The sequence below is a fragment of the Rattus norvegicus genome, chromosome 9 (assembly GCF_021556685.1).
Source record: "Rattus norvegicus strain SHRSP/BbbUtx chromosome 9, alternate assembly SHRSP_T2T, whole genome shotgun sequence".
Lineage (NCBI taxonomy): Eukaryota > Metazoa > Chordata > Mammalia > Rodentia > Muridae > Rattus > Rattus norvegicus.
This window is the reverse complement of record NC_141542.1, coordinates 120,315,758-120,328,799: the sequence shown is the minus strand read 5'-3', so window position 1 is coordinate 120,328,799 and position 13,042 is coordinate 120,315,758. Positions and strand designations below refer to the sequence as shown.

At 48.2% G+C, this 13,042-nt stretch overlaps 1 protein-coding gene across 4 annotated transcripts; it reads left to right on the top strand.

Annotated features, from left to right (window-relative positions):
• Positions 1 to 8,170: 8,170 nt before the first annotated feature.
• Txndc2 (thioredoxin domain containing 2) lies at positions 8,171 to 12,694 on the top strand. 4 transcript variants are annotated; one of them, XM_087566579.1, is made up of 4 exons: positions 8,171 to 8,249; positions 8,925 to 9,000; positions 10,465 to 10,610; positions 11,147 to 12,694. In XM_087566579.1, exons 3-4 carry the CDS (start codon positions 10,481 to 10,483, stop codon positions 12,667 to 12,669), a joined length of 1,653 nt encoding a protein of 550 aa, XP_087422705.1. In that variant the 5' UTR covers positions 8,171 to 8,249; positions 8,925 to 9,000; positions 10,465 to 10,480; the 3' UTR covers positions 12,670 to 12,694.
• Positions 12,695 to 13,042: the final 348 nt, after the last annotated feature.

Here is a 13,042-nt window from a genome sequence, read left to right as displayed (position 1 = left end):
TTGAGTGAAATGCCTATGTCACTTGCTGGCACCTATGTCTCACTCCTGGAACCCAGATAGTATCACAAATGAAGACTTTTCCCGAGCTTGCTCTCGGCCACTTGGCACCAAACCTAGACCTGAACTGATGACACTCCAGAATCATTGTTTCTCTGAACGGGGTGAATATTCTGGCCATTTATCTGCAGAAATATCACATATTGGATTACAGGATGTGCTCTGACTCTACTGGTAGACATATTATAGTGCTTTTATGAAATTCAAGCAAAGCTCTAGATCTTGGAAACATCCACCCCAAGGCATAACATACTTTCAGCTGCGGGACCCACCTTATGATGATACCCCGAGGGCTAAGGAAATAAATGTCTGGGTTGAGTCCAACCCATGGGGTCTCCAGGAAAGCCCAAAGGCTGCTTTCTCCATGGAAAGCAACATGTGTGCCCCTCACCGTACCACCTGCCTGGAACCACAGGGCTTGACTGTTCTGGCTCCCTGGCAATGGTTGGTGGGGTGTTCTTATGTCAGTCAGGGGCAGAGCAGTTGGCTGTCCTTTGTTCATCGTAGCTTGATGCCTGGCTTGGTGGCTGAAGCTGCTTTATGTTTACGACACATAATAAATTAAATCGAGGCAGCACAGTGTGGAAGGAGGAAGACAGAGACCTACAGACTACCATGCCACCCTTCAAGACCTGTCCTCTGGTTCACAACACAGGCAGGCCACAGACACCTGTTTGCCCACACGGCATACAGCATGGATAAAGATGTCACCCAGCATCTCACCAGCCTCATGACCAGCCTGTTGGGGGGAGCCACCACAATGTGGGAGTATGTGGTGGTCCCAGTGGGGGAGAAAGAGAAGGGGAGCAGCTTGAGCATTATGAAGAGGTGGAACTGGAGATTTGAGGCTAGACAGGAGTAGCCTGGTGAGAGTGGCCGGCCCATGGTAAGGTCCCAGCCAGAGCTGCCACTGAGGGCTGTCTGAGTCTGTTGGCTACACGGTGGCAGGGATTGGTGTTGATGTCTGTGACGCATATTGCCACTAAAGAACATGGGGACGTCCCTGGTCCAGGCTGGGGACCCTGTGGGTGTCCAGGGGCTGGGTATAACTGGTCCTGCCTCTCACTGGAAGCAGTACTCTGGAGAGCTGGCTCCATCTCTCATGCTGGCAGTACTCGGGAGAACAGCTTGCCTGAGCAGCACAGTGGAGCTAGCCCTGATGTTGGGAGTGTGGGAGAGCTGACCTCACCGCTCGCCTGCCATGCAGAGGCATAGAGGTGATGCTCCTGTGAGGTGGTGTGGGGGTGGGGGTAGTGCTTCTCTAACCCCACATGCTCCTCCCCACCTGCAGCAGTCAGGAGAGCTGGCCCTAAGGCCGTGAGAACAGGGGAGCTGTCAGTGCCTCCTGTGCTCGGTGGAAGTGGGTGGTCTAGCTAGAACAGTGCTGGAGAGCTGGCCCTGGTGGTGTGGATATGGGAGAACCCGGCTGACCAGCTCAGCTCCACCCACGCCCAGACTCAGGGCTTTGACTTGGCCCGGCTCAAAATCTACATCATCTCTGAACAGTTGGGACTTGTGAAAGGGCCAGTCCTGCTGTTCCAGAGCTGCAGAATCTCCATGACACTGGGGAACAACAGGATAACCAGGAGGATCCGATGTCGATGGTGTCCCAGAAACCAGAGACCTTGAACCAGACCAGTGACTCACTGCAATGAGCATTTGCAAGTGAAGCTGTGTGGGCAGAGGGACACACTGTGACACACTACAGCGTCTAGGATGAGATCTTTCTACGCTCTGTGTTGTTGTTGTTGTTGTTGTTGTTGCTTGTTTGTGTGTTATAGTTTTTATTTGGGTAGGGGGAGGTTGAAAGGCAGAGGGTGGATATGAGGGGACAGGCAGATGAGTGGGACTGGGGTACGTGATATGAAACTCACAAAGAATCAATAAAACATTAAAAAAACAAAAAGTACAGGAGGCCAAGGTACCAGAAAAGAACTCCAAAACGATGATCTGTCCGAGTAGAGAGGCCGCTGTACCCGATGCTGTTCTAGGTGTCTCCCACCCCGCCATCTTTTGACTTTCACAATATTTATGAGGCCGATGTTGTCATCTTCATTCTACAGATGAGGGAACTGAGACTCCAAGCTGAATTGCCCAAGATCATCAACTGATAAAATGGGCTAGAGGTCAAATATAAGCTGGCAATATTCCTTCTTGTCTTTACTCGTTATTCGGGGGGAGGGGAGGATAAAGGGCCCTTATGTTCCCAGAATCTACTATCAAATTATAGCCCCGTTGTCCACAAAACTCTGAGAACAGTGCACAGCTCTAATGCGTGAGGCATTTCCCCCGACCCCGCTGGGCTGAGGATTGAACCCGGAAACTTGCAGGTGCCAAGAAGTTCTCTACTCAGCTACATGCCCAGCCCAGTCAACCTTGTTTGTAAGGAAGGACCCTGGGAAACTTAAACAACATTCTGAATTCTACACAGTAGAAAAGTAGGGCAGGCAGTATCCAGGCTGAGACCTATCCTATTTTGAAACCCGTTGTCATATCTCAGGAGGGTGCTTTTTGCCCAGGGAGCTAAGGGTTAATCAGGTCTGGCTGAAAGAGCAGAATCACGCTATTAAAAGGAACTTGACGGCTTGACTCATGGCTGGCCTGATTCTTCCAGAAGGTTGGTTGTGTCTTCCTTCCCCTAGTCCTTGGTGTTGAGGTGAAAAGCACTCCTCATCCCTCAGTGAAGTTCTTAATGCCTTGGAAATAACTCATGCGCCTGGGTTCAGCCATCTAGACTCTGTGGGGTCTGTGGCCACGGCTGGTTGATAATGTGCTGCTCAAACTGGTGTATGCCAGTGAGCCTGGACGAGTGTTCTCTGTTTCGATGCACTTCTCCCTGGATTTATAAGGACAAGTCTTTCTATTTGTCTGAAAGCGAACCTCCTTGTTTCCAAGGTCCACTCCAGAGCTTTTGTGATCCTGCCTTCCACTTCCTTCCACACTGCTCCTTGCAACTGTCAATCTCCGTCCATGCTTGTGTCGTTGCTGATTCCGATCAGCGGAAGTGTGATGTCTCCTCTGCTACCTCTTTCTGTCGCTCTCACACAGTTCTAAAAAGTGAGTCTCGGTCCTCTGTCCACTCAGTTTCTTCATTTTGGGCTGCCAGAGACTGTTAGAAATGTACCCACCAGGGTTGGGGATTTAGCTCAGCGGTAGAGCACTTGCCTAGCAAGCGCAAGGTCGGTCCCCAGCTCCAAAAAAAAGAAAAAAAAAAAAAGAAAAGAAAAAAGAAATGTACCCACCGCTGGCTCCTCTTTATCTTTAAGATGCATTCTCTCCTCTTTATCTCCTGGACTCTCCCTCGTTCTGGTTTCGTGTCTTGGCTCCAAGGTTCCCCTAGCCTTTCCCACTTCCCTCTTCCCTCTTCCTTTCCTGGATCAGGCAACCTTCCTGCTTAAATACAGTTACCTCCTGCCAGACTCTTGGGAAGGTGGATCTCCAGTCAACTTGGTTGGACCAAGAGACATCTTGGAGGCTATCGAGGCACGTCTTTGGCTGTGTTTGTGGGTGTTTCACCCACTGATGGATTAAAAATTCGATTAGACTTTGGTGGAAACTGGAAGTTCTGGTCTGCTTAGAGAAACCAGGTCACAGGGAGTGTGCCTTTGAAGGACAGATTGCTAACTGAGGTGCTTATTTAACTTGTCAAAGTGGACCTGGCCATCTGGTTTTCCCAGCATCCCTCACTCCCAACCTGTTACAGGGTGTGCTGGCTAGTCTCATGTCAACTGGACACAAGCTGTAGTTATCTGAAAGAAGGGGACTTCATTTGAGACCAATGCCTCCGTGAGGTCCAGCTTTTCTCCTCTCTTGCCTTTGACATAACATGGTATGACACAAAGATCCTGGCCAGATGACTGATGATCTTGGACTTATCAGATTGAAAGTGAGGCTGAGGGAAATAAACTATTTCATTTTTTACCCAGTCTGCAATATTCTATGAAGACAACAGAGATTGGCGTCAGACAGACTTACTGGAGAAGTGCTAGGCGTGAACATTCAAAAGTGGGTCTGCTACAGTGCCACTCAGAGAGTAGCGTTTCTCTGACACTCAAAATGTTTCTGTGACACCACACGTTCATTATTATTTTTTCGTTGTTGCTGTGAGAGAATACCACAACCAAATGCCACCATGACCAGAAGGGACTTACTTTTTAAAGAGTTTGTTTTGGCCAGCACTCCTAGAAGTGAAGGTAAGTGCCCAGTGATCAGGGAGGCACGGCAGCATGAGGAGGAAGCTGCTGGGTCACAATTCCCTTCCACACGAAGGAGACAGAGATATCACATGTTCAAACATGTACGAACATGAAGCAGAGAGAGTGAACTGGAAGTGGGGGGAGACTATAAGCCCTCAGATTCCCTCCAGCAAGGTTACACCTCCGAAAGTTTCCAAAAACCCCCACTACTGTCACCAACTAGGGAAACAACTGTTCAAACACCTGAGCCTACGGAGAGAACTTGCTCCTTCAGACAACACACACCCTGCTACAAGTAAAAATCTGACTCGGAAACCCGCAGTGAACTGTCTAGCCCAGCCTGCAGCCACCTCATCCCTTGTTCTGCCCCTCCTCTCCATGTGACGCTCACCCCATCTGCTCCTCTTTGCCCAGCCTCTCCCCACCTTCTAATCATAGATTTGGGGACAGCAGGTTACCGTCTAGGTTAAGCCCAGACAGTACCATTCAAGATACTGGTAGTTTATACTAAACAAGAGTCTAGCACTAAAATGTCAGTTTTATTCTTTCCCGTCTTCTACCAAAATTAATTGGGTATTTACCTTGGAGGGGCAAAAGAGGGTGGGGGAGAGGAACTCACAAGACACGGGCATTTCAGTCCTGCTGTACAAGTTGTCTCTGAGCATCTGCGGTACGGCACACTGTACAAGAAGCTAGAGCCACCAAGGCTTCATCCCCAAGCAGCTTATGTTTGGGCAGGAGAGGAGAGACGTTGACCACATGACTCCCATTTCATCTGCTGTGTGGTAGGACTGGAGGGCCGAGGGTTTGGGATGGTGTCCTGGTTTGTGGCATTCTAGACTTTTATTGACTTAAACATTTGCTTTCCAATGTTGTTGTTGTTGTCGTTGTCCTTCTCCTCCTCCTCCTTCTCCTCCTTCTCCTCCTTCTCCTCCTCCTCCTCCTCCTCCTCCTCCTCCTCCTCCTCCTCCTCCTCCTCCTCCTCCTCCTCCTCCTCCTCCTCCTTCTTCTTCTTCTTCTTCTTCTTCTTCTTCTTCTTCTTCTTCTTCTTCTTCTTCTTCTTCTCACTTTCCGTGAACAGTTTTTAAAAGTCTTATGGGAACAGTTCCTTCCATCTCTCTGCCTTTTCTTTATTCAGAGGTTGTATTAGTCAGGCTTCTCTGAGAATAGAATGATAGGATGAATCTGTACACATTAAAAGGGGGATTTATTAGAACGGCTTACAGGCTGTGGCCCGGCTAGTCCAACAATGGCTGTCTCCTATGGAAAGGCCATGAACTCTGTAGTTGTTTCACCCGTGAAGCTCCGTGCCTCAGCTGGTCGTCAGTGTGAGCTAGAGTCCCAAAGAAGGAGGTTCTAACAGCAGGGAAGGCATGCGTGCCTCAAGAGCAGGGCTGGTGAAGTTGTCGGCAAGAGTGAGGGCAAGCAGACAAGTTTTGAAACTTTAGGAGATGAGGTCAGGACGGTAGAGGTGGGGTTTGGTGGCCTATGCCTGTTTCCAGTCCTGTTCTCTGCCCAACAAGAACAAACCTCTGCCATGTTTCCCTTGCTATGATGACAGAACGCCCTCTGAAACTGTGAGCCGACAGACCTCGACCCCCTCCATGGTTGTCTCTGGCAGGCATTATGTCAAAGCAGTGGGAAACAGAACCAACACAGGCAAAGGGGGTCAGTTTAGTCTTCTCTCCACAAATCAGCTTGCTAACTCCTCTGTTAGGAATCTGTACTGTTTCTTAAATCAAAGACTCACACTTTATGCCAGCCAGTAGGTGAGACTAGTCCCCAGCGTTCTCTTACAGAGGCAGAAGTGAATTCCCAGCGCCAATTCCAGCTTCCTTTGAACAGGTAGCTCAACATCGCAGTCGTGGTGCGCCTCACAGCTGGGGATCTGGGTACAACTTAGATTCTCCATGAACCTGCTTAAGAAGGAGGGCATTGTTCACATCTGGCTCTGCTCTTTCTCTCTAAAAGCCCGGAGAGAAGGAACACAGGAGCCGAACGCCAATGTTCACCTCTAGATTTGAGCTGAGAGGGAAGCCAGAGGCTCACTCTGGCAGAAAGCTCTCGAAGCCAGCCTTGGTGGTGGTAGTGGCGGCCTCCTCCCCACCGCCTTCCTGCAGTGTTGGAGGCAGCAGCCCCATGGGCAGACCTGTTCTGCAGTACTGCGCACTGTTTGGAGACCAAATAAGATCCTTTCAGGCGACTTCATAACTGCCGAAACCATCTCGCGCCTGAAATAGCTGGTTATTTGCTTCTTAAGACACACCCGGGCTCACATAAGGGTTCCTGAGCAACTGGGGAAGGAAGAAAAACATACGGTACAACGGATGGAATGGAAGTTCTTCAGCACCATTAGTATTTCAAATGCCTTGGAATCCATCAGCTGCGAGAGAAAGAGGAAAACAACCAGCAGATCTCCGCCAAGCTAACACACGACCAAGATCCCCAAGCCAGCAGCCACAGCAGGGCACATTTCCTTGCTCCTGCTAAGATGGTCTGGTGCAGTGCATTTTTCTAAAACGGATCTAAATCCTCCCCGTGGGCCTTTCCTCAATGGGATTAAGAAGGAGTTCGGGGAAGCAGGCGTGACAAATTAAATGTGCCTATTAGAATTTCAGCACCCGGGGCTCTCTTTCCTGTAGGTTCCTTCCCTTCCCGTGCACAGGGAGTATATGGATTCACTGTGCCAGGCCCTCCGACCTCTTAGTGGCCTGGCTTTGCTCGGGCCTGGGCTGAGGAGCACAAGGAGTCCCTCACTGTATTGGGAGACACTGCCCTCTTTCTAATACAGCGGTTCTTGCCTCTGACCATATCCCCTTTCCCAGCAGCATGGCTGCTTTGCTTTCTCTAGACCTCTATGGTCCATGTTCCCAGCCTCAGGTATGTGCGGGACAGACAGATCCGTAGCATTTTCCCTGCAGGCTAGAGGGGCCAGAGCCTGCCCCACTGTCTCAGGCTGGTGTCCATATTGTGCTGGGACAAGTACTGGATAGGCTGCGGAATCCATCTGGGTGTGGCTCTTCCTGCATAACCCCATTCCCCAGGTAGAGCACGGGAGCATGACTTTCAGCTTTGAGGTTTCATGCGGGCACATGAAACCAATGTCTATGCCGATGCTTCGGGCTGGAGGGGAGAGACCAGATTCATGCCTACCCTCTGGCTTTCCCATTTACAGCACGGAAGAGAAGGTCTTCCTTCTTCCTCTCGGCTGGAAGTCTCATCTTCATCACAGTGTTGTCATCCAATGCATCTGCATCATGATGTCATCATCCATTGCATCTGCATCATGATGTCATCATCCATTGCATCTGCATCATGATGTCATCATCCATTGCATCTGCATCATGATGTCATCATCCAATGCATCTGCATCATGATGTCATCATCCATTGCATCTGCATCATGATGTCATCATCCATTGCATCTGCATCATGATGTCATCATCCATTGCATCTGCATCATGATGTCATCATCCATTGCATCTGCATCATGATGTCATCATCCATTGCATCTGCATCATGATGTCATCATCCATTGCATCTGCATCATGATGTCATCATCCATTGCATCTGCATCATGATGTCATCATCCATTGCATCTGCATCATGATGTCATCATCCATTGCATCTGCATCATGATGCCATCATCCATTGCATCTGCATCATGATGCCATCATCCATTGCATCTGCATCATGATGTCATCATCCATTGCATCTGCATCATGATGTCATCATCCATTGCATCTGCATCATGATGCCATCATCCATTGCATCTGCATCATGATGTCATCATCCATTGCTGCCTTTCCATTGTAAAGCCCACATCCAAGGAACAAAGCTCGTGTAACAATATCCCTTCTATGACACCAACAATTGTCACTCAGCCCTAAATGAAACACCTGTATTAACCCTGCCCACAAGGCTCATGGGAGCATAGAAGAGCAGGCAGAAGGGTGCAAGAGGCAGGGGATGGAGTGCTGTGAGACGCCGCCTCCTGGTAAGACATGGCTGCCACACAGGATCAAACCAACAAGACCAGTCAGCGTTCCCACTGACAGCGCTTATCGGACTCAGTGGGCTGTGGAAAAGAGACAAGACATGGAGTGAGGGAGGAAGGTGTTGAGATTGCCTGAGGAGGAGGGAAAGGGGCAGTGGGGTGGGTATGATCAAGACTGGGGGGGACAGATAATATATATTCTATTGAAAATATGCATGTGCTGATACCAGCATTAATTTCCTTAGTAGAATATGTTTGATATCAAAGCCCAGGTGATTAATCACTTCTAGTAGATGTTTCAAAGCTTCTGTAGACAACAAGGCCACGACACTGTTTAGACAACCTTCTTAATTTTGATTGTTAGTATAGTGTGGTGAAAGAAACACAGAAATAAGTCTCTGTGAAGAATACAAACTTTGGGTTGGAGAGGTGGCTCAGTGGTTAAGAGCACTCTACTGCTCTTCCAGGGGTCCCGAGTTCAATTCCCAGCACGCACATGACAGCTCACAACTGTCTTTAACTCCAATTTTGGGGCATCTGATGTCCTTTTATGGCCTCTGTGGACACCAGGCATGTAAGTGGTGGACAGGTATGCATGTAGACAAAATCTGTATACACAAAATAATTTAAATTTTTTTCTTACATGCAAAACATCAATTTCACCTTTATTCCCAGGACTGGATCACTATGCAGAGTAAATGTGGAAAACAAGCAAATGACCTCAAAATGATAACTGAACTCTTTCTGAAAGGTGTGTGTATGCTTACATGAGCATGCTTACTTGCATGTGTGCAGTATGCACATACAGGAGTGTGCGTGCATTTGAGTTGCTAAAGATAGAACCCAGAGTTTCATGTGTGCTAGGCAAGCTATACTACTGAGCTTCACCCCAGCCTGTGGAAGGGTAATTTTACTGCAGTTATGCATAGTGAAGTATGCATGGCTGATTCAACTGGGACGGAAGCTGCTCTTCAGACAGAAAGTAGGAGGATGGTGGAACACGAGGAGGGCTCAGGGAGAAGGGAAGAGACAGTCAGTCAGTCCTCTCGTGTGGTACTTCTCAGAGGTGATACTTAGCAGGTAGTTACCCTGGGCACTGCAGTTTGTTCCCCCAAGTGTGCGTGAGTTAGAAGCTTGCTTCTAGTATAGAAATGTTGAGATGTGACCTGCTGTCTTTAGGGGGGGTCTCGTTCCAGAGGGGATCGAGGTGGTTCTCATGGGATCCTAGGTGATTTATAAGGAAAGCTTGACACAAACCTGAGGCATTTCAGAGGGAGATCCCCAGTTGAAAAACTGCCTGCAGGAGACTGGGCTGTGAGCACACCTGTGGTGCATTTTCTTAATTAGTAATTGATGTAGGAGGCCCCAGCATGGTGGGTGATAGTACCCCTTGGTCCTGGGTTCTATAAGAAAGGAGGTTGAGCAAGCCAGTAGGCAGCATCCTTCCATGGCTTCTGCATCAGCTCCTGCCTCCAGGATCCTGCCCAGTTTAAGTCCCTGCCTTGACTTTTCTCAGTGGACTGATTCGGGATTTGTAAGTCAAACAAGCCTTTTCTTCACGCTGATGCTCTTGGGCCTGGTGTTTGACCACAGCAACCCTAACCAGGACAGAGTGTGTATAGCTCCTCTCCATGCTCCGACTTCCTATGTCCTTATGTGATTTTCTTGTTCCTGCTTTCCTTAGTGTTGGGACCTCATCTCCATTATGAAGCCTTCATAAGAGCCAAGTAGATGCCCATATCATTCCCTTAAATCTCCAGAACTTAGAACTAAATGAATATGTCTTTATAAGTGCACAATAGCTTCAGTTATTTTTGTGACGGCAATAGAAAATGGGAATAACATAACTAATGGTTCTCATAAAGAGAACCCTGGGTGAAAATTAACAAGAAAGCTGGTTTATTTTCCTGGTGTGGACAGACCACTTGGCAAAGAGTCCAGGATAATATTTGAGCATGGGCTTTGAACCTTGACCTACCCTAGCTGTGCAACTTCTCTAAGGCCCCATCTCTAAGGTGTTGCTCACAATGCATCTGACCTCAGTGGTTGGTTGCCCTTGAGGAAATAATGCCTGCTTGTGCAGCCTCAGCTTCACACAGCATAACTACCAGGCTGCCTCGAAGCTCCCCGAAGGTCGCTGTTGGGGGTACTGGTTAGGAACGTCAGCTGTGGAGTGCTGCCTGAACATTAAGTAGTTAGTGTATTTTGTTCTTAGTTTGGCCATAGAGGAAATGTTTAAGAAGAACCAAAAGCTGAGTAAGGACAAGGGGTTGGAGGTGAACAGCGTCCAAGCAGGAGCCCCTGAAGAGTCAGATGTGAAACTTAACAATGGAGGAAAAGCAAATGAAAGGGGTAGCAATGGTAAGAGGGAAAGAGGAGGGCTGCCTTGGGGAGCTCTGGGTGTGGGGAGCAAGTGGCAGTGTTAGAGCAAGAAACATACATGAAAGACCTGTGTCGTTGTTGATGCTTGGTTGTCTGGTGAATGGCACGACTCAGATCTGGACACCATTCATCAGATGTCTTCATGGCCTCTAAGAATAAGTCTTGTGGGGCTGGAGACATGGCTCGGTGGTTAAGACTGACTGCCATTTCAGAGGTCCTGAGTTCAATTCCCAGCAACCACATGGTAGCTCGTAATCATCTGCAATGGGATCCGATGCTCTCTTCTGGTGCGTCTGAAGACAGCTACAGTGTACTCTTTATCTATCTATCTATCTATCTATCTATCTATCTATCTATCTATCTATCTATTAAAATCTTAAAAAAAGTTTAAAAAAATAAGTCTTCTTTGGTCAATCTTTTGTTTTTTCTTTTGCATTTTGATTTAATTTAGCTTTGTTGTTGCTCAGAAAATCTGTTATAGGTTCTATCCAAAAATGAGGCTTTTCTGGTTCCAGAGTTCTTGGATACAGCCCAGTCCAAAGAAAAAGTCATTGCTTCCATGGTCGGCAACATGCTTCATATGTCCACAGAAGAGTCTGAGCCCCCACAGCAGGTTAGTAGCACCTCCATGTTCTCAGAAAACACCATCTATCCCAAACACGAAGGGAGCCCCAAGTCCTCAACAGAAAACACTCAGCTGAAACAGGAAGACATTTCTAAAACCTCAAGCTACTCCAAGCAGACCAACTCTAGCAACATCCCCAAGTCCTTGGCAATAACCACCTATCCCAAACAGGGGAGCACTCTCAAGCCTGCAGCAAATGGTACCCATGACAGGGAGGCTGAAAAGCCCAAGTCCTCAGAAGACCTCATCCAATCCAAGAAAGGGGACATATTCAAGCCTTCAGAAGACTCCATCCAATCCAAGAAAGGGGACATGCCCAAGTCCTCAGAAGACCCCATCCAATCCAAAAAGGATGACACGGCCAAGTCTTTAGAAGATACCATCCAATCCAAGAATGGGGACATGCCCAAGTCCTCAGAAGACCCCATCCAATCCAAAAAGGATGACACGGCCAGGTCTTTAGAAGATTCCATCCAATCCAAGAAAGGGGACATGCCCAAGTCCTCAGACACCATTCAATCCAAGGAAAGCGAAACACCCAAGTTCTTGCAGGACACCATCCAATCCAAGGGAGGTAAAATCAACAAACAAGTGAAAGACAGCATGAAGTCCAAGGAGAGTAAAATTCGCAAGCCCTTGAAAGACAGCATCCAGTCCAAGGAGAACAAAATCCCCAAGTCCTCACAGGACTCCGCCCAGCCTAAGGAGGGTAAAATCCACAAGCCCTTAAAAGACAGCCTCCCATCCAAGGAGGGAGATATCTCTAAGCCCTCAGAAGACACCATCCAGGCCAAGGAAGAAATCACCATGTCCCCAGAAGACACCATCCAGGCCAAGGAAGAAATCACCATGTCCCCAGAAGACACCATCCAGGCCAAGGAAGAAATCACCGTGTCCCCAGAAGACACCATCCAGGCCAAGGAAGAAATCACCGTGTCCCCAGAAGACACCATGCAGTCTAAGGAAGAAATCACCGTGTCCCCAGAAGACACAGTCCAGTCCCAGGAAGGTGACATCAAGTCTTCAGAAGACGTGCAGCCCTCGGAGAACGAAATCTTCCCTTTTGAAGCAGAAATAGAGACCCTGGAGGAAGGCATGGTGAGAGTGATCAAAGACAAAGAAGAGTTTGAGGAGGTGCTCAAAGATGCTGGAGAGAAGCTGGTAGCTGTAGATTTCTCAGCCCCTTGGTGTGGCCCTTGCAGAAAGATGAGGCCACACTTCCATTCCCTGTCTTTGAAGCATGAAGATGTGATATTCTTGGAGGTGGATACTGAGGACTGTGAACAGCTGGTGCAAGACTGTGAGGTCTTCCACCTCCCGACTTTCCAGTTTTATAAAAACGAAGAAAAGGTGGGTGAATTTTCGGGTGCCCTTGTGGAAAAACTTGAAAAGAGCATTGCAGAATTAAAGTGATCATATGTTCTGAGAACACTGTAAACTGGTTGACAGCTGGTTTATTCTTTAGTTTGCGAGAACAACAACAACAACAACAACAACAACAACAACAACAGAAGACAAAAGTGTTCGCCTAAATGGTTCTGCTTGTATATCAGAAACACGGAAGCCCACCTTTTACCTGAAAGAATCAAATCATGGAGTGGCCATATTTTTGTTGTTGTTGTTGTTGTTGCTGTTGTTCTTGTTCTTGTTCTTGTTGGGGGGGGGGGAGAAAGGCAAAATTAGATATCTCCTGGATGGCTGGGTGGAAGTCGTAAGTCTTCTTTTTCCCTCTTGAAAATCTTGCTCTTTGGGTATCTGCTGCAGCACTGGAAGTGCAGGCAACTGT

Coding starts and splice junctions, on each gene's coding strand:
- Txndc2 (XM_087566579.1), top strand. CDS start 10,481: ATGTTTAAGAAGAACCAAAAGCTGAGTAAGGACAAGGGGTTGGAGGTG. Junction 10,611..11,146: donor AAATGAAAGGGGTAGCAATG/GTAAGAGGGAAA, acceptor TTCTGGTTCCAG/AGTTCTTGGATACAGCCCAG.